The 19,699-nt window shown below is 38.4% G+C and overlaps 1 protein-coding gene across 2 annotated transcripts in view; it reads left to right on the top strand.

Moving 5' to 3' along the window:
• Positions 1 to 19,699, top strand: part of LOC124605171 (N-acetylneuraminate 9-O-acetyltransferase) — a 217,177-nt gene that overhangs the window by 93,455 nt on the left and 104,023 nt on the right. For both annotated transcript variants that reach the window (XM_047136683.1, XM_047136682.1), the window contains one exon: positions 7,312 to 7,427. In XM_047136683.1, coding sequence (XP_046992639.1) covers positions 7,312 to 7,427 — 116 coding nt within the window. The remainder of the gene's footprint in view (positions 1 to 7,311; positions 7,428 to 19,699) is intronic.

Raw genomic sequence — 19,699 nt, 5'->3', positions numbered from 1 at the left:
AGACACAAGCAGACATATTTAAAGACCTTAAATATGTCTGCTTGTGTCTGTATGTGTGGATGGATATGTGCGTGTGTGCGAGTGTATACCTGTCCTTTTTTCCCCCAAAGGTAAGTCTTTCCGCTCCCGGGATTGGAATGACTCCTTACCCTCTCCCTTGAAACCCACTTCCTTTCGTCTTCCCCTCTCCTTCCCTCTTTCCTGATGAGGCAACAGTGTGTTGCGAAAGCTTGAATTTTGTGTGTATGTTTGTGTTTGTTTGTGTGTCTATCGACCTGCCAGCGCTTTCGTTCGGTAAGTCACCTCATCTTTGTTTTTATATATCATCTATGCAGTGATTTAGATTAAGGTCACAGGTATCACACTTTGCAGCCATTTACACTGGTGGGCCCTTGTTTGTGAGTAATCAATGGAAAAAAATTCTTAATTTCATGTTATATTCTAGAGCCATGAAAATAATTGTAGACGAAGTGCCATTGTGGCGTAGTGGTTAAGATACAATGTACAGAAATTTGTGAGTGCGAATCTTGTTAGGTGCTCAAATTTTTTTATTTTCAAATCTTTTTAAATTTTTTAAAATTTCTGAGTCCTTTGTCACATCATTTTAATCATCATGTAAAGTATTTCATTTGCTGTCTTGAAAACAGGAGAATTGGTATCTTTGTGCATCTGATTTTAATTGTTTTTAATTGTCCATCATAACAAAGATGAAATAATGTATTTTTATTGGTTAGGCAATGGTTCCAAAATGTGTTTCTTATTACAAGATGTACATTTTTTTGGGATGATAATCATAAAACAAACATTTAATCATCATATAAATTGAAACATAAATTCTTGTTGCACTCTGGACAAAATAATGCAAATGAAGATTTAAACAAAAGAAGGGATTATAAATAAAACTAAATTTGAGCAACGTAGATACAATGAAAGCAATGACATGGATGAAAATATAAAATGGTTAAATGGAGGAAATTAAATCAAAATTAATACATACAAATAAGTAAAGTCACATGCACAAAGATTCCAAGTGTAAAAAGAATGATTGGAAGATAAAATAAGAGCAAATGAAATAGTTAATATGAGGATTAAAATGATGTGACAAATGATTAGACATTTAAATAATTACATTTAAACCAGTTAATTGAATAAAAATAATAATCAGAGTCATTTTGCTAAAGATTTTAAAATAAATTTTGAAGCAGATAATGGTATTTCAACCCACAACCTTCTGTATGTCAGAAACATTTTAACCACAACACTTCAACACTGCTCTTTGTGTTGTTACCTTTTTTAAGGTTCTAAAAATGGATGAAAACTTCTTATTTATTATTATTATTATTATTATTATTATCATTATCATTATCTGCGAATGAGGGCACACAAAGATGAATGGCAGCATTGTTTGATACCTAGAACCCCAACCCAAAAAATTGATCCCACCCCTGGGGCCTCTCCTTTTTAGCCGAATAATACATATTTCATAATAAAAGTTGCATACAGGCTAATGGTGGTCGAAACTAAAAGTTCAGAATTTGTAGCACTGTACACACAGTAACAGTTGCAGTGTTGTAGAGTCCAATTATAGAGATGAGTCAGATAACAGCTAGTGGCAGAGATAGACACTGGGTGTCCACATATGTGGCCCGCTGTGAAAGCTCATGTCACTGGCTTGTAATATCGGCCGTGTTCCTGCCACAGACACCCTCGCTATATGTCTATGATGTTATACATATCTTAACATCTTTATCATCCACCTGCACTTTGTGATGTTTCCTATCACTTGATGTCTATAAACGATTAAACTCTGAGTCCACATAAATGAAACATAAATGAAATGATGCCACAAGTCCATGAAACAGATTGCATCAATAACACAGTGAATTGAGCTGGCTGCAGTCCATTTCAGGAGATTGGTCCAGGAGATCACTTACGCCAAATGGCCTATGTTCCACTTATCAATAAATAAGTTGAATAGAGTATGTGGTTTATTAGTAAATGCAGTTCACAAAATTCATGATTCTCTTATAATAAAAACCATCAGCCATGTCTTTTTCACTGTTGCCTCTGTAACTTTGGTAGGAAATCCCAGAAACACACATGTTGCTGGTCACATGACCTACCCCAACATTAATCTCTGATAGTGCCATACAGTGAAGATTTTTAACAGACATTTCTCTCCTCACCAGTTTAGGAGACATAAGGTCACAATAGCAAAGTAAAAATATCTACTTTTTAGAAGATGTAAGCTGCCTAGTGTCAAGCAGTTCTTCAATTTACGGTACATTTCACACAAGAGAGTTGTTAAGTCAGTTGGAATGTATACAAATGTGACAGCAGCAATAATTTTTAGTTAGTTATTCCTTCCATGAATTGTTCTGCAACCTTGTCAAAATGAAATAAATGTAATTTTTACAAACTTTAGAAAGACATTGAATAATGTGTGAAGTGTCCCATTGTAAAGGAATTGTCATACTGATTCCAAAACTGGTTTTTGACTTTGTGAGACTGCCATATTTATTAAGTTCAGGAGAAAATAATATTTTATTGATATTAATTCAGTGTTGTGATTGGGATCCACTTGAATGTATAAAACATTGTTTTTGTCCTTCAACATTACACTTGGATAAACTTTACTTTTGAAAGCATCATTTAATTGGGTTCTTTTTCTTCTGGTTGCCTATGTTTAAAATATTTTATTTGCACTACAGTGCCTGAAACTATTAATGCAAATAAAATATTTTAAACACAGCATAGTGGAATAATGTCCTCCCACAAATTAATTGAATTCTGATATTGCATAGAAAAGTCCTTTGTCAATACAGGTATGTGTTACAGTTTTGTAATTAGTCAAAAAGAGTAGCTCTTATCCTGTTGTGATCTGTAGTTGTTATAAATTCTCAGTTTATGATAGCAGAATGCAGGGTAATGGATTTATCTGGTTTCAACATTCAAAATACAGATTTATTACAGGGATCTGAAAATAAAATTTCAGAAGGTTTGTTTGGTATGTCAGGAATCATCAGTGTTGTGTTGTTGTTGTGGTTGTTGTTGTTGTTGTTAAATACATGTCTTGTGTGATGTTAGGATCAAAGAGTGTGTTATAAGGTGTTGCAATCAACTTTGCTTCGATAATTGATTACTTAAGTCTGGTGGTTTTCTTAAATTAGCTTCAAGTATTAGTGATGGTTTTCCATCTAATTTGTATTAGCATCTGTAGAGTGCATGGTTTCTTCTGAATTCTGTATACTTTGGAAAACAGTATGCCTCCAAACCTGCAGTCTTTTTCTCTGAGACATTTGGTACAATTCTACCAATAGTAAAATGTCTGAGTACATATAACTGTCTTTACACTTTTACTGAATTGATCCACAAAGTTATTTTCTTGAGAGACCCTAAATATAAGATAAAATAGTTGCTTATAATTGTTAAATGGAACAGATACAGCAGTCATCTCACTACTTCTTAATGTTCTCACCACTGAAATAGTTTCCTGAAAGCATTTTATTCGAGCAGCTATAGCAATCCATTATGCAGCATAGTGTGTGCTGATGTGGAACTTGTACAGATTGGAACTTCATGTCAGATTGATATTAAGACCTGGCTGCCAGCTTTCATGGGCAAGATTTTTATTGACTGCACTGTCTTGCCATACCTCACAGAACAGAAGCTTTTTATCTCGAAGTGCTAATTGATAAAGCTGTGCATAAGGTCTCACATCAAGTACTGGCATGTTTGAATAACTAAAAGCTGATAATGAATTGTGCCTGGGTAGTTTTGTCAGCAAGAGCATTGCTGCAAAAGGTCGGTGTTTGTGTTAGTGTCCCAGTTCTATATATAGTGTTTATCTGTTAAGAAGTTTAAATTACAGTGTCACTGAGGTAATTTGTAATGACTACTATAGCAGAATATTATCAAATGCTCTTTCACAAAACCCAAATAAACTCTGGTCATATGTAAAAGCACCAATGTTAGTGTCCAGTCACTCATGAATGAGACAGGAACAAAAATTGAGATTAGGAAAGCAATAGCTGAAACGCTTAACTCCGTTTTCAAATTTTCCTTTACAAAGGAAAACCCAGAAGAATTGCCCCAATTTAACCCACATACCACTTAAATGAGTGAATTAATTGTTAGTGTCAGTGATGTTGACACAGCTGAAATTGTTAAGACTGAACAAAGCTCCAGGGCCAAATGGAACCCCTTTCAGATTTGGTACTGAATTTGTGTTATCTTGGTTGGAGAGTCATTGTCACATGTACAAGTAATTTTGGGTGTGCTCTAGGCAAGTGTGTTGGATTCCTTGCTATTCATATTGTGTATTAATGACCTTGTGAACAATATTAATAGTGACCTCAGACTTTTTACAGATGGCGCAGCTGTCTAGAGTGAAGTCCTGTGTGAAAGAAGCTGCATAAATATTCATTCAAATCTTGATAAGAGTTAAAGTGATGCAGAGATTGGTAACTTGCGTTAAATGTTGAGAAATGTAAAATTGTGCACTTCACAAAATAAAAAAATAGTATCCTTTGACTATAATGTCGATTAGTCACAGGTTGAATTTACCAACTCCTACAAATAATAGGTTATAACACTTTCTGGGGATATGAAATGGAATGATCACATAGGCTCAATCGTGGGTAAAGCAGGTAGTAGACTTCGGTTTATTGGTAGAATACTTGGGAAATGCTATCAGTCAACAAAGGAGATTACTACAAATCACTCATGCAACACACCATGGAATATTGCTTAAGTGTGTGGAACCTGTACCAGACAGAACTAACAGGGGTGTTGAATGTATGCAGAGGGGTAGCATGAATGGTCACAGGTTTGTTTCACCCTTGGGAATGTGTCACAAAGATACTGAAGAAACTGAACTAGCAGACTCGTGAAGCTGAACATAAACTATCCCAAGAAAGCCTACTCACAAGTTCCAAGAACCAGTTTTAAGTGATTATTCTAGGAATATACTACAACCTCCTACTTATTGCCCCATTGTGGGACTGTGAAGACAAGATTAAATGAATTGCAGAGGTATTTAAACAATCATTCTTCCCAAACTCCACGTGTGAATGGAAAATGAAACCCTAATAACTGGTACAATTCGACGTACCCTCTGTCATGCACTTCACAGTGGTTTGCAGGGTACAGATGTAAATGTAGGTAATACATTAAATACCAGAATTTATACTTGTCATATTGATATACCAAACTTTGTTTTCCTTCATCATAGAAATCTGTTTCCTGGGGTGTGGACCAATTTGTGATTGCTGCTTACATCTTTTCATCTCATTAAAAATGTGACTGGACTGGAAATTCTTAGATGTAGCAAAATATGTTAAACCACAGAACATAACATAAGCAGAAAATAATGTTGCACATAGTCAAATGCAAGTGAGTGTTCTCATGGACTAGCTCAACACTTACCACTGAGGAGCCTGTGACACTCGTTGTAAATGGTCTGTAGGGATTTCCAGGGTAGAGATATCTGCAAGTAGTGAATGCCCATTCAAAAATTGACTGATAAACTCCAAGTCTTCACACCTGTGTTGAAAGCTTTTCTTGTAGCATACTTCTTCTATTCTGTATAGGAGTTCCTAGAAGTAGTTCAGAATTTTTCTGAGTAATGTGTTACTTTTTTTGTATACTCTCACAATTTTTTGTGTTTTTTGTTATTAATTCTTTTGGTTATATTTTCTGATCTGTAAATTATGCACTGACTTGTTCGATGACCAGCTTACAGATTCTGTATTGTTAGACTTCCAAAAACCATGTGACACCATCCCACAATGGTGACAAATACTAGCATACTTTAAATCGTCAGTAATATGTGAGTAGCTCTGATACAGCGCTGGTACATTGTGATCATAGATGTTGGTTAAGAACAGAAACACTATTGGGAGTGTCAGAAAGTAGCAATTGCTCTTTTTATTGACATGTAGAAATGGTTTATAAGACAGTGTGATGAACACACAGTATTTGCTTGTAGCAGTACTGGTACAAGCAAGTATAACTGTTAATTGAACTGTAGGCATAATCAGAACAACTTTATGTATATATTTCATGTAATGAATGACAGATTTCCTGAAATGTGTATGACTTTAAGAAAAACTCTCTAAGGAGGAGAAAAAATGTAGCAAGGAGAATTAGTAGTGTGCTGCTGCAGTCTTCCACAGAGATTAAATATCTAGGCACATTCTTGGGCATTGTTATGAATTACAAACATGAAATAAGCTGCAGGGGGAGCATATAGGTAGCTTGGGTAGTTTGTAGGAAAGTGTAGTGCATTAACAAAGGAGATTCTAGCCAAGGCTTCATGTGCCCAGTCATTAGTTTCAGATTGTCACTATGTTGCAGTGTTGAAGGGACAGGGGCAGGAGGGAAAGGGGGGGGGGCATACTCTTCTTTACTAGATAGTAAGTATAAAATAAATTGTTGTATATTACCAATATTAGTCTGCTTTTTACTCAAAGTTCCAAAATGAGGAATAAAGAGACAATTATAAATAAATCCAGAGACAACTGTTGAAATAAAAATAAAGTAACATTGTAAAGATGTCACATTACAAGTCTAAGAGTGAAATGTTTAATGGAAATAAGAATTAACATCAGAATTAACATTATCATTATACAGTATGATGATAAAGTAAGTAGATTAAACAATGAAAAATCCAGGATGCAGTAACAGCAGTATAGGAAGGATAGATTATTAATCATCAAGTTGATGACTCAATACTGCCTCTTTCCAAATTGTTGTTAGAATAACTAGGTTCGTGTAATCAATAATGTCAAATTTTAGAAGGAAAAATTGCACAATTGTTTTAATAGTTTCTCGTGGTTTTATCAACCTGTTGTGTTATTCTTCTTTCTATAATTTCTTTCTTTTTTTTTTTTTTTTTTTTTTTATCTTGCTATGAACTCCATCCGTTTATTACCGCAAACCTAGTACATGAACATTAAAAGTAAATATAACTTACGTCATAATTAAATACTGTTGAAATATCACACTATGTCTAGCCAAGGTAACAAGGCTGTTTGCATGTCTTAAGAACTATTTGTGATGGAATGTTAGTAAATGAGTTTGTAAATGCCGATGTAATTTGTCATAGAACAAAGATAGTTACAGGTTGTAAAACAGTTGCATACTAACATAACACATGAAATAGTTCCGTATTAGCGTGAGCAGTCAGTTTCTCTTGTTAGCTAATTATATTTGTTTTAGAAACAAATATCTTACAGGTCAGAAAGAATGTTAAGATTTGTTGGCAGATCTAAGCATTTAAACTACCAATGGTGTTTACTATTTTTACAGATGCTGCTGAACATGTACTGCAACGATCATATGAACTTCAATGATGGGAGCTGTTGCAGTAGTGCTGAGCCATACACTACGCTGCAGGTTGTTACATTTTCCGTTTTAGGTGTTTGGTAAGAGTCATGAAACTTGATATGCTCCCTTTCTGACTTGTGTTTAAGTAAAATATTTTTCAAGCGGCAGATTCCCATTAAGTATTGGGCTTGACTGTAATCAGGTAATACCATAAACAATGTGGAGAGTAATTGGCAATCAACTCGTTTCAGATGAGAATAAAAGTGAAATTGAGCTGAAAATCTGGGAGAGGAAACATGTGAACTGAGGAAAATCATGGGTGCCAGTTTACTGTAGATGAATTTCACGCAGTAGGTATAGCTATGTTTAATTTCCAAGGCAGAAACCATCATAACTAAAATAACTGTAGTTAAGTGACATTTTAGTATGTGAACTACAGATTACAGGGCCCAGTCAGATTGCATGTGAGTTTGGCTCTAAATTAAGAGGTATTGGACGTAATCCTAATTCATAGTCTGGGGAACAGAGTCTCAACTTCAACATAACATATCTCGGAGACTAATAAGGGGCCTCCTGTAGGTATACAGGAATGGTACGCAGTGGGCATACAGGGATTAACTGAGACAAAGTAAGAAATGCCCAATGTCTATGCAGATGGAAGACTTGGTTGGCTTCGTTTTGGTTCTCAGCAGCTGCAGGGGTAAATGAGGTGATGCTAGATGGACTGGCTATGAAGGCATAATTCAAGTGTACTTGATTTGTTACCAATCTGTTACTGTTTTGGAGACTGATTCTATCTTTGCATGGGTCAGTGGTTCCAAAGTCACAGTGTGTTGATCATCTTAAGGCAACCTTGGATCCATCTTAAACTCAATAAAACCCTTAACAATTTTACCTGCTTTTTGTTTTTTCCTTTATTTGATGTTTTTTGAGGAAGGATGACTGATGGCTGTGTGTAAAACTGGGATATTTCCTCTGGATCTACACATTTGGTGGCAGATGTGTGGTGGTTGCCTCCTAGAGTCCATGTTCGCTGCGCTGTGGTCCAATACAGCATCTGAATCCAAGCAGATCTATTTCCCTTGTATGGGACAGGCTCTAGGAAATGTCAACTAATATCAGAAATCACATTTCGTCATCCCACTGTGTGGTTGAAAAGCAAAAAAATTTAATTGGAATGACATCAAACCATGGAACATAAAGATAGTATTGAATCTGAGTAACAACTACAATAGACAAGAATGAACAAAAACTCTTGTGTAACACTGAAGTTAGCATGCTTTAAGATTAATATTGTTGCTCGGAGAGAAGCAAGGTTAGGTGAAGAAAAGATTTGTTGAAGATGCTAAATTTACACAGTTTTTTTTTTTTTTTTTTTTTTTTTTTGTACAGGAAGCCATAAAGAAATACATCTGTCTGGAAACTACTTCAGGGAACTTATTTCTTCATATGTCCCACATCAAAGAACAGTAAAGATTCTGTTAATAGTAAGAGCAGAGAAAGACAGTGGGGAATGACATGGGCGAACAAGGAGTAAGGAACTGCAGTGCTGAAAGATTACATCTTTTCTGTTTGTGTCCAGAATGTGCTCTCAGAGCTGTTCATTGTTAACACCAGGTTTAGTCTACATCTAATTAATTATTTAGTGCAGAATTCAATGCAAGATGCTTAATACTTTCCACAATGAAACTTTGTCTCGAAACCTGACTGAAAATCCGAAGAGATTCTGGTCATATGTGAAGTCACAATCAGTGCCTTCTCTGCGTGACAGCAATGGAGATACTATCGAAGACAGCGCTGCAAAAGCAGAGTTACTTAGCACAACCTTCCGAAATTCCTTCACCAAAGAAGACGAAGTAAATATTCCAGAATTTGAATCAAGAACAGCTGCCAACATGAGTAACGTAGATGTCCTTGGAGTGGTGAAGCAACTTAAATCACTTAACAAAAGCAAGTCTTCTGGTCCAGATTGTATACCAGTTAGATTCCTCTCAGCGTATGCTAATACAGTAGCTCCATACTTAACAATCATATACAGCCATTCACTCGACAAATGATCCGCACCCAAAGACTGGAAAGTTGTATAGGTCACACCAGTATTCAAGAAAGGTAGCAGTAGAACCCACTAAATTACAGGCCCATATCATTAATGTTGATTTGCTGCAGTATTTTGGAACATACGTTGTGTTTGAACATTATAAATTTCTTCGAAGAAAATGGTCTATTAACACACAGTCAACACAGATTTAGAAAGCATCATTCTTTTGAAACACAACTAGCTCTTTACTCACCCAAACTGTTGAGTGCTATTGACAAGGGATTTCAAATTGATTCTGTATTTCTGGATTTCCAGAAGGCTTTTGACACTGTACCACACAAGTGGCTTGTAGTGAAATTGCATTCTTATGGATTATCTTCTCAGTTATGTAACTGAATTCATGATTTCCTGTCAGAGAGGTCACAAGTCATAGTAACTGATGGAAGGTCATCAAGTAAAACAAGAGTGATTTCTGGCATTTCTCAAGGTAGTGTTATAGACCCTTTGCTATTCCTTATCTATATAATGATATGGGAGCAGCCGTCTTAGGTTGTTTGCAGATGACACTGTCATTTATTGACTAGAAAATTATCAGAAGATCAAAACAAATTGCAAAATGATTTACAAAAGATATCTGTATGGTGCAAAAATTGGCAATTGACCCCTAAATAACGAAAAGTGTGAGGTCATCCACATGAGTGCTAAGAGAAATCAGTTAAACTGTGGTTACACGATAAATCAGTCAAATCTAAAGGCTGTAAATTCAACCAAATACCTAGAAATTATACTCGCAAACAACTTAAATTGGAAAGAATACACAGAAAATGTTGCAGGGAGGCTAATCAAAGACTGCGTTTTATTGGTGGGGCTCTTAGAAAATGTAACGGATCTACTTAAGAGACTGCCTACACTAAGCTTCTCCGTCCTCTTTTAGAATACTGCTGTATGGTGTGGGAGCCTTACCAGGTAGGATTGACGGAGTACACCAAAAAAGTTCAAAAAACGACAGCACATTTTGTGTCATCGTGAAATGAGGAGGAGTGTCACTGAAATGATACAGGATTTGGGGTGGGCATCATTAAAATAAAGGTGTTTTTTATTGCGGCAGAATCTTCTCATGAAATTTGAATCATCAACTTTCTCCTCCAAATATTGCTGTTGCTGACCAATATAGGGAGAAATGATCATCATAATAAAATAAGGGAAATCAGAGTTTGTACGGAAAGATATAGGTGTTCGTTTTTTCCCCACGCTATACATGATTGGAATAAAAGAGAATTGTGAAGGTGGTACGATGAACCCTCTACCAGGACTTAAATGTGATTTGCCAGAGTATCCATGTAGATGTAGATGCAGATGTTTCAAAATATGGCAAAGCAATGAGCAAGATGTCCTCATTACAAATGCTGCACAGTACACTGATGACTGCTGGACGGATCAAAAAAATTGATCACTTTGTCAAATATCAGTGTAGAACCATAGATAAGATACTTGGCTTCAGAAAGAAGAAAGGCAAGACTAGTTTGATGAAAGTAATGTAGAAATTTTCTCTCTCCATTAGCACTGAAGGGAAGGCCTATTTGTTGGAACTGGAAGTTGACCCCAAACAGTGGTGGAGGAATTGACCATTTGTAGGTCAGGAAATGGTGCCACTTCCTTGTCTGGATGTGGGCTGAAGAGGTTGTGGTGACTGTAACAGATCAGCAAGCCATTAATAAAACATTCCTTTTAACGGTGATACAGAGACAGGATTTCAGCAGACGGGAGGCTTTTGCCTCTATTGTAGGTGCCTGCTGGTGCACCTCTGAGTAAGTCTGGTCTCTGGATTGTGACCTGTTTATTTCTGGGCAGCAAATACCTTAACATATCTTTTATTTCTATCTTAATTTATAAAACATTTTTCCTCTTACACTCGTACTCTAATTCTTAGCATAAGCCACATTATTCATTGGCTGTTGCTTAACTAAATGTTATTTTCTGTGGTTAGCAGAGTCTGTTGGCAACTGGTGCACTGGAAGCTGGATAGCACTGGTGGTTTTCCACTTGAAGTAGACACAGATTACACAAAGCAGGGTCAGAACCACAGCGGTACCAGATATTGAGACACTTATGGTCATAATCCTATTGCGCTGTTCCTCATGGTACTACAGCACATGCGACAGAATTTGCTCAGCAGTAATACAACCTTTCCGTATGGCTATTAGTTCATCCAGTGAATGGAGGAGGTGTGGTATTAGGATGTTATTTAAATAAGGTAGATTTTGAGTCAGGAATACATCTATTGATTTCTCCAGTCAGTACAATGAAGGCTCTGTCAGATACATTATAGTTGTCCCAGTGATAGTAGCTGGGAGCTTGAATGTGTAGTCCCTGCTATAACACAGGTTGTAGCATTAATTAATGTCCCACTCGGTCTGTGCGGCTGCCCCGTCAGAGGTTCGAGTCCTCCCTCGGGCATGGGTGTGACTTCTCCAGAGCAAACACAGAGTAAATCCACTGCATACCAACCCTTCAGAATTACAAGAGCAGCATCAGAATATTTCTTTGGCATCTGTTTTACATAAGAATAACTGTATCTCGCATACTTGCATGTCAATCTCTACCTTATAGGCTGGGCATGGTAATTCTTTCGGGCATGGTAATTCTTTCTTTTTAGCATAATCAGAGCTCATACATCAACATCAGCACATAGCTTCCTTAGAGATTAACAATATGGCCATTGTCTTCACCTGCATATATTTCCTCATATTTCTGGATAGGGATGGATCGTAAAAAACTTGTAATGTGCATCACCACTTGCTAATGGGAATCAGATTTATGTATGAAGTCTGTCTCTGCAGGTGTTGACTTCAACTGTTGACATGTAGTAAAGCAATGAATGACAAGCTCTGTTCTGTAAGTTTCACCATATACTGTAGATCTACTGTTAGTTCCTTCTGCACCCTTTGCAGACCAGCTAAGAACTGCCTTGGTAATAACAGTGTAGGACTCAGTTGTCCATATACGGCATAGTGGACCGCTTCTTGTAATGATGTCACTTCCGCTCTTGCATTCTGTATGCTATCCACTAGTGAAAGAAGTCTTGTAATGGCAAGTCTCACATCTAGTAAACTTAGTTGGGTTTGTATTGTGTCCAGATCTTGACTGACTGCTCGTGGTTTTCCTCATATATCCCATTAGTTCGGTAGTTAATTCCCATGCTGTCTTAGAATTGTTCAATATGCCTTGCTGTAGATTTATCAATTGTGTGAGATACCAGTCCATATCTGCCTTGTTGCTGTTCATTATTTTTACACTTGTCCCTACATGCACCTAAATTCCCTCATATCATTGGTATCCGCCTTTCTGAATATTGTATTCAAGAATTTCCCACCTGTGTTTAGCTGCCCCTATCTTTTGACACAGTAATAAGTGTGGTGCTGAATCTGTTACTGGGTGCAACTGAACTCATAGCCATTTGTAGGAGAGCCGCAAACCGTAATACTTCCGTTGAATCTCTCTTAATACTCCCTTCTGTCTGGCTTTAAGATGCAATTTTGGGAATGCCTCTTTCAGCCTCCAAATCTCATTCCTTAGTAGTTTCATCATCCACAGCAGAACACAGCGTCCTCCGGCCTGGAAAACAGCACTCGTTCATGGAGTTGCTCATCCTATACTGTGTCCACTATTACTCCTCTGAAGAACTGTAGTGTCATCGAAATTACTGCACACATTGTTGTTGTCCTGTATGGTAGCCTTCCCATGAGGGAAAGGAATTGTTTTTTACTCTCCCTCCCCCTTCCTCAAGAATGCTTATACATAATCATACGGAGCACCCCATTACTGTAGCATTCCAATTACACGCCATACTGTCTGTCAATCCCATCACAAGAAATTGTAACAACAATTGTAAAAGAAATTACCTCATACTAACAAATTATAATAGCTCCATTAAACTAGTATAATGAAATAGGTTTTACATTTTTACCACAAAGCTGTTCTATGTATTGTAAAACCCTAAACTCACTGGTGCAACCCAAATGCATACGACACTGCTTGTCCATTCTGCATACTAGCTTCTGTCTCCTTGATTCTCTTTTTTTTACTTTTTTGCTTTTTTTTATAGGTGATGGCACTGACACTTGTAGTAATGTGCCCAGGGTACCCTTGAATGATTTGATGCTTTCTAAGTGGACAGTTGAAGTTCATGCTGAAACTTCACATTTACAGGCATTGCCATCTCTATGACTTCATTATGGCTCCTGGTAATGGGTAAGAAATTTCTTTGTTTTGCCTGTGGTGTATAGGGTCTTTCCAACATGACCCATTGGCCAGTCATATACTCAGGTAACTTCTTTTCTCCCTTGTGAAGGATTTAGTATTTGCCTTCTTCAGCCGCTTCCTCACACCCTTTAATGTTCTGGCAGAATTTTGTATTGATTCCTCATTTTTCCTAGTTGTGGGTCTAATAATTTCAAAAAATGATAGCATCTCGCTACCATCTACCACCACATGCAGGAAGGCCTTATGCTGACATGCTAGATAATTGTCTCAGTCCTTGTGGTGACTTTTTCAGATATAACTCAACATTTTACTGATGATATGGTGAATGCCATCAGTTCTCCTGAGGGTGGAAGGTTCTAGTTCCATTGATAAAGCTCAACAACGCCTTCTCCGTAGTTGAGTGATTCTATTCCACTTAACTGCCTTGATGCACTACGGTGTGCTCATTGGCATCTACTTCCTGACTCGCAGTGCATCACTCCACTTGGTTGCTCCGATCACCGAAATATTAACACAGGGCTATTTGTTTAGTGCCATTTTCAATCCCTTGAATGTAGATTGACAGTCAGCCACAGGCTGAAATTTCACAACCTTCAACAAATGTGTTAATTGACTAGTTATGTATGATACTGTATTGGCCCAAAAATAAGGTGAACTTTTTATCCAAACTTCGCACTCGAGAAGTTAAGGTGCAGCTTATATTCACTACATTGTCTATTTACATATGCTTGCTGTTATAAAATTATGCTCATTTGCAGCAATACAACTATGATCTGTAACCAAAACTGGCTGCAAGGCATTTTATTGTGCAACACCGCAAACTTTTTAACAATATTTTATTGGCGTTAATGCTGTATAGGTCTGCCAGTATTGTATTGTTAGCTCATAATTTATTTTCAGTTGGATAATGGTAAAACAGCCTGATTTATACTAATATGAACAATCACGTAGAGTGAAAAGCATCAAGCCAAGGAATTTGGCACAGTTACGATGCAAGCTTAAAACACAATTGTGTTTTATGCCAAAACCTCAACCAACAGAGAGCCCTGGAGAAAGTATGGACTGGATGAATCTAATGTGTGATGTTGGGTTGCTTCAGGAGAAAAATGGAAGAAGGCAGTTTCAATGAGAAAATCATTCAGGGGACCAAACTGCAGCAAATATCTGTAACTTGAAACTAAGGTTCTTTCCATTGTGCAAGATCAGAGGAAAGATGGGATGCCTATCTGTTAAGAAATAATCCAAGGAAAGCCTTCTAAAGCAGAAGAGTGTTAAATGTGCCACAAGAAGAATTCTGCGCTAACTTTGACTGGTCTCATTGGTCTATGTGGAGAAATGGCCACGTTCTGTGACAAAATAATATGCTAGCACAGAGAATGCCAGAATATTTGTAGGAGAAACTGATTGACTACCAGTGGTACATCATCCAGTTGTGAAAGTGCCCCTTGTGCCCTTTTTGTTAAATTGAGAATGATGCCAGAATGCCAGTATTTTTTTGGCATGTTGAATAATATGACAGTAGACATGAGGGGCAAAAAGTATCCCATTAAGAGGAACTGGAATGAAAAAAATTTAATAACTGTGATGTTATAGCTGATGGGGAAAAGTTACCCCCTTACATCATTGTGAAGAGAAAAATTATGCCCAAAGAAAACTTTCCTAAGGGCTTAGTGATTCCTTGCCAAGTAAAGGGCTAGATGACAATGCAACAGATTATTGAGCGACTGCCCACTGTTTGTAATCGGAGACCTGAGGCATTGCTTGCTAACTGAGCCATGCTTGCTTTGGATGCTTTTAAGGGACATCTGAGAATGAATAAGACAAAACATGGTACTGGTACGTTAGGTGCCAATGTGTTATATATGTTAGAACAAATGTTTATGACATATAACTATGTCTTACGTGTAAGTGCAACTAAATTTCTGGTAATATTTCTCCTCTCAATCAGTTTGCGGCTTATTTTCTCCCAAAATATTTTATTTTTAATTTCTTCCTTGACATTTAGGGTTGCAACTTGCACATGGTGGCAGGAGAGATGGATGGAATGGGGGAAGGAGGGGATGAACTAAGAGGAGAGGGGAGGATCTGCGCAGTATGTGAGACACATATAATAATTACATAAACCTAAAAAAGAAAGCAGGTTTTTCACAGATTGAAACCATGGACGGCACATACCAACCTTGGGTTGTTCTGTGTGCTGTCATGGTGAATTAAATTCCCTAGATAGCTCACTACTGCCAACACAAAATGAAACTTTCCAGTATGTAGTGTTAAGTGCACTGAATGTAACCTTGTAAACAGTTCTTCCAGCTGCTGCAACTGCTCTTTCAGATCTCTAGTAAGAACAGTGTCGTCTAAATAGAGCATACACTAGTATGGTTTTAACCCTCTCAAAACACATACAATGATCACTGAAATGTGGCTGGTACATTCTTTAAGTCAAAAGTCATCTGCTGATATTGGTAATTTATGTCTTCAGCCGGTCCTCTGACACTACATCCAACTGGTTGGAACCACATTTCAGATCCATTGTTCTAAAATACTTGCATTGATCCAGTTCGTCCATTGTATCTGTGATATTAGGTATATGATATATGAGGTTTGTCCAAAAAATTGGGAACTTTCTCCACAAAATTTTTCTACACTTACCTTTTACTTATTGTGCATGGTCTGCTTCAAAACACTCCCCTCTACAATTGGTACATCACTCTCAGTGCCATTTCCACTTCCAGAAGCAATCTTGGTATGCCTCTTGCCGGATCTCACCAAGCGCCATCTGTGAATTTTCTTTTATCTTGTCTACCATTGCAAATCTTCGTTCTCTCAGTGGGGTTTTCAACTTTGGAAATAAAAAAAAAGTAAATAGGGTCCATATCTGGAGATTACAGAGGATGAGGAAGGACAGTGATTTCATTTTTTGTGCAATAGTCATTCACCAACAAGGATGAATGTACGGGTGTGTTATCATGATGCAAGAGCCACGAATTCTCTCTCAACATTTCAGGTCGTTTCCTTCTCACATTTTCTCGTAGGCATTGCAATACGTCCCAATAGTACCATCGACTAACAGTTTGTCCCTTGGCATGAATTCGTGATGAACTAATCCTTCAAAGTCAAAGAAAACTATCAGCATGGCTTTGACATTTGACCTAACCGGACAAGAAGTTTTTTGGTCATGGAGAATCTTTCCTGACTCATTGTGGAGATTGAACATCATAACCATAGACCAACATCTCATCACCAGTTGTGATTCTCTTGAGGAACATCTTGTTCTCATTTGCACGATCCAAAAGCTCTTCACAGATTGAGAGGCAGAGGTCTTTCTGGTCTTGACTGATGAGCCGTGGGACAAACTACGCGACAACATGATGCATTCCAATATGCTGTGTCAGGGTTTCATGATATGATCCAACTGAAATGTTATGTTCTTCTGCAATCTCTGTCAGTCTTTGATTGACATGTACGATTTCATTGACGTTCCTGACATGAGAGTCATCGGTAGACATCAAAGGGTATCTTGAACGATAGTCATGTTTAAGTTCTGTCCAGTCATTTTTTAAACCATGTGAACCATTCACAATACTGAGTACGGCATAAGCACTCATCACTGTAGGCTTCCTTCATCATTTTGTCTATATCTGTAAAGGTTTACTTGAGTTTCACAAAACATTTAATGTAGACGTGTTGCTCCTCTAACTTGCCATCTCAAAATTTGCAAACTGTATGACATGACATTCTACTCAATACAACACTGAACAATAACAGACATACAACAATGAAAATTCAGGCAGTTACACATTAAACACAGGCTTGTGCATTAATACCAACTGCATTTTGCTCCAACACACTATTGGTACGAGATTACGAATGTTTTCGAATTTTTTGAAGAGGCCTCGTACACCCATAATAGTTCTTGTATTTAAGTAACCATAGTTGTGACAGAACCTGTATTTTCTTATCTCATCTGATGAATTTTGTTTGGGCATGATGACAACAACTGGCCCCAGTGGCTATCACTCTCGTTAATAATGCCATCATTCAACTGTTGAACCATGCGGAGTAGCCACGCAATCTGAGGTGCCTTGCCACATGGTTTGTGCGGCTCCCCCCTGTCGGAGGTTCAAGTCCTCCCTCGTGTGCGCGTGTGTGTGTGTGTGTGTGCGCGCGCGCGCGTGTGTGTGTGTGTTTTGTCCTTTTGTCCTTAGCATAAGTTAGATTAAGTAGTGTATAAGCCTAGGGACTGATGACCGCAGCAGTTTGGTCCCATAGGAACTTACCCAAATTTCAATTTCAGCTGTTGAGTAATAAACTCCTCCATTATTGACTGCAAGTGAAGTAGTATTCTGTACAGCTTTTTTGGTCACGAGGATTATTCCTCCCATTGGAACCCTGTATTGTGTCACAAGTGTCACTGGCAATGGTTCACTATGATTGTACAAATCTGTGAAGTAACTGTATTGATGTTTCTGCAGCTAACGTATCTCTCCTCTACAAATGCTGTCCTTTTTTGCATACTGATGCATTGACAGTTTGTTTATGGAAAAAGCTCACACTTGACCTGTCAGTCATCCCCACCCCCCCTCCCCCTCCCCCCCTGCGGGTCCGGGGATTAGAATAGGCCCGAGGTATTCCTGCCTGTCGTAAGAGGTGACTAAAAGGAGTCTACAACCTTTCGGCTTATCCTTTCCAGGTTTGACATCCATGTTTCCAAAGTGCTGTCCATTTGGGGAAGGATGCCTTATGCAGTGCATCAGATATCCATCGTGCTGGTAGCTCTCCTGCACCTCTTATTGTCATGGATCTGCGACTCCATCCACAGTTCAGCTATTTGGGCGAGGGCGCCTTCTGGGTTACATCCCCTTCTTCCATTTGCTGCTGTCCTCTTTTGCTCCCATGACGATATTGTATTTCTCTGCACCCAATATTCAGCTCAGTAGCCAGCCCCTTGTGGTGGGGCCATCATGTACCCATTTGGTGGTAGCTCCCTGACAACACAAGGATTGCACTGCTGATGCCTGAGCTGCAAACTCCCCATGCATGCCAAGGAGTAGATGCCCATCTTCTTGGGGCATCAGGTCTCCCAGCAACAGTCATCATGCCAGGTGACCTTTGCTGTGGCTGCGAGGCACTTAATGGAGAGAGCCTCTGATCGGAGTGACCCGCAATGAGGCAGACCAAGTCATCTCTTGCTGGTGACTGAACGGCACCAGTTGTCTCTGAGAAGGGAAAGATCAAATGTAATGCTCTCAGGTATGACTCTAAATCATTTCCCTCCCTTTCAACACAATGGGAGGAATGTAGGGCTACAGAAAGAAGAGAGCCATATTCGCCTTGGTATTTAGTCTGTAGCGGAACAGATGGGGACTCCTTTCTAGTTACGAAGCCTCTATTTTTTGTGGAACATTTGGAGGATAAGTTTGGGGAAGTGACAGCTCTGTCCAAAATGAGAAATGTGTCAGTCTCGATTGAGACAGCATCGCTGGTCCAGACCCAGGGGTTGCTTGCCTGTGCCCAGCTGGGTGATATTCCCATTTCCATCACTCACTATAAAAGCCTTGGTTCAGGGGATTATTTTCCATTGCGACCTCCTCTTGCAGTCCACTGACAAGCTCCATGACAGTTTAGAATAGCAGGGTGTTCACTACATCCGGCGCGTCTATGTGGTATCGAAAGACAATGAGATTTGAACCGGTGCATTCATCTTGGCCTTTGAGGGTGATTCATTGCCTGAAAAGGTCAAGGTGATGGTTTACTGCTGTGATGTCAAACTATATGTCCCTCCCCCTGTGTGGTGCTTTAAGTACTGGAAATTCGGGCACATGTTTTCCTGGTGCAATTCCATTGCCACATGTTGAGGCTGTGGATGTCCACTGCATCCAAATACTCCACGTGCACCTCCTCCCACTTGTGTCAACTGTGGAGAGCACCACTCCGTCTGCCTGGCAGACTGCACAGTACTCCAAAAGGAGTGAAAAATTATGGAGTACAAGACCCTGGACCAGCTGACTTACCAAGAGGTTAAACGTAAATTTGAATGGTTGCACCCCATTTGCTCGACATCACCCTCAC

This window comes from Schistocerca americana, chromosome 3, assembly GCF_021461395.2.
Source record: "Schistocerca americana isolate TAMUIC-IGC-003095 chromosome 3, iqSchAmer2.1, whole genome shotgun sequence".
Lineage (NCBI taxonomy): Eukaryota > Metazoa > Arthropoda > Insecta > Orthoptera > Acrididae > Schistocerca > Schistocerca americana.
This window is presented reverse-complemented; position numbering and strand designations above follow the sequence as displayed.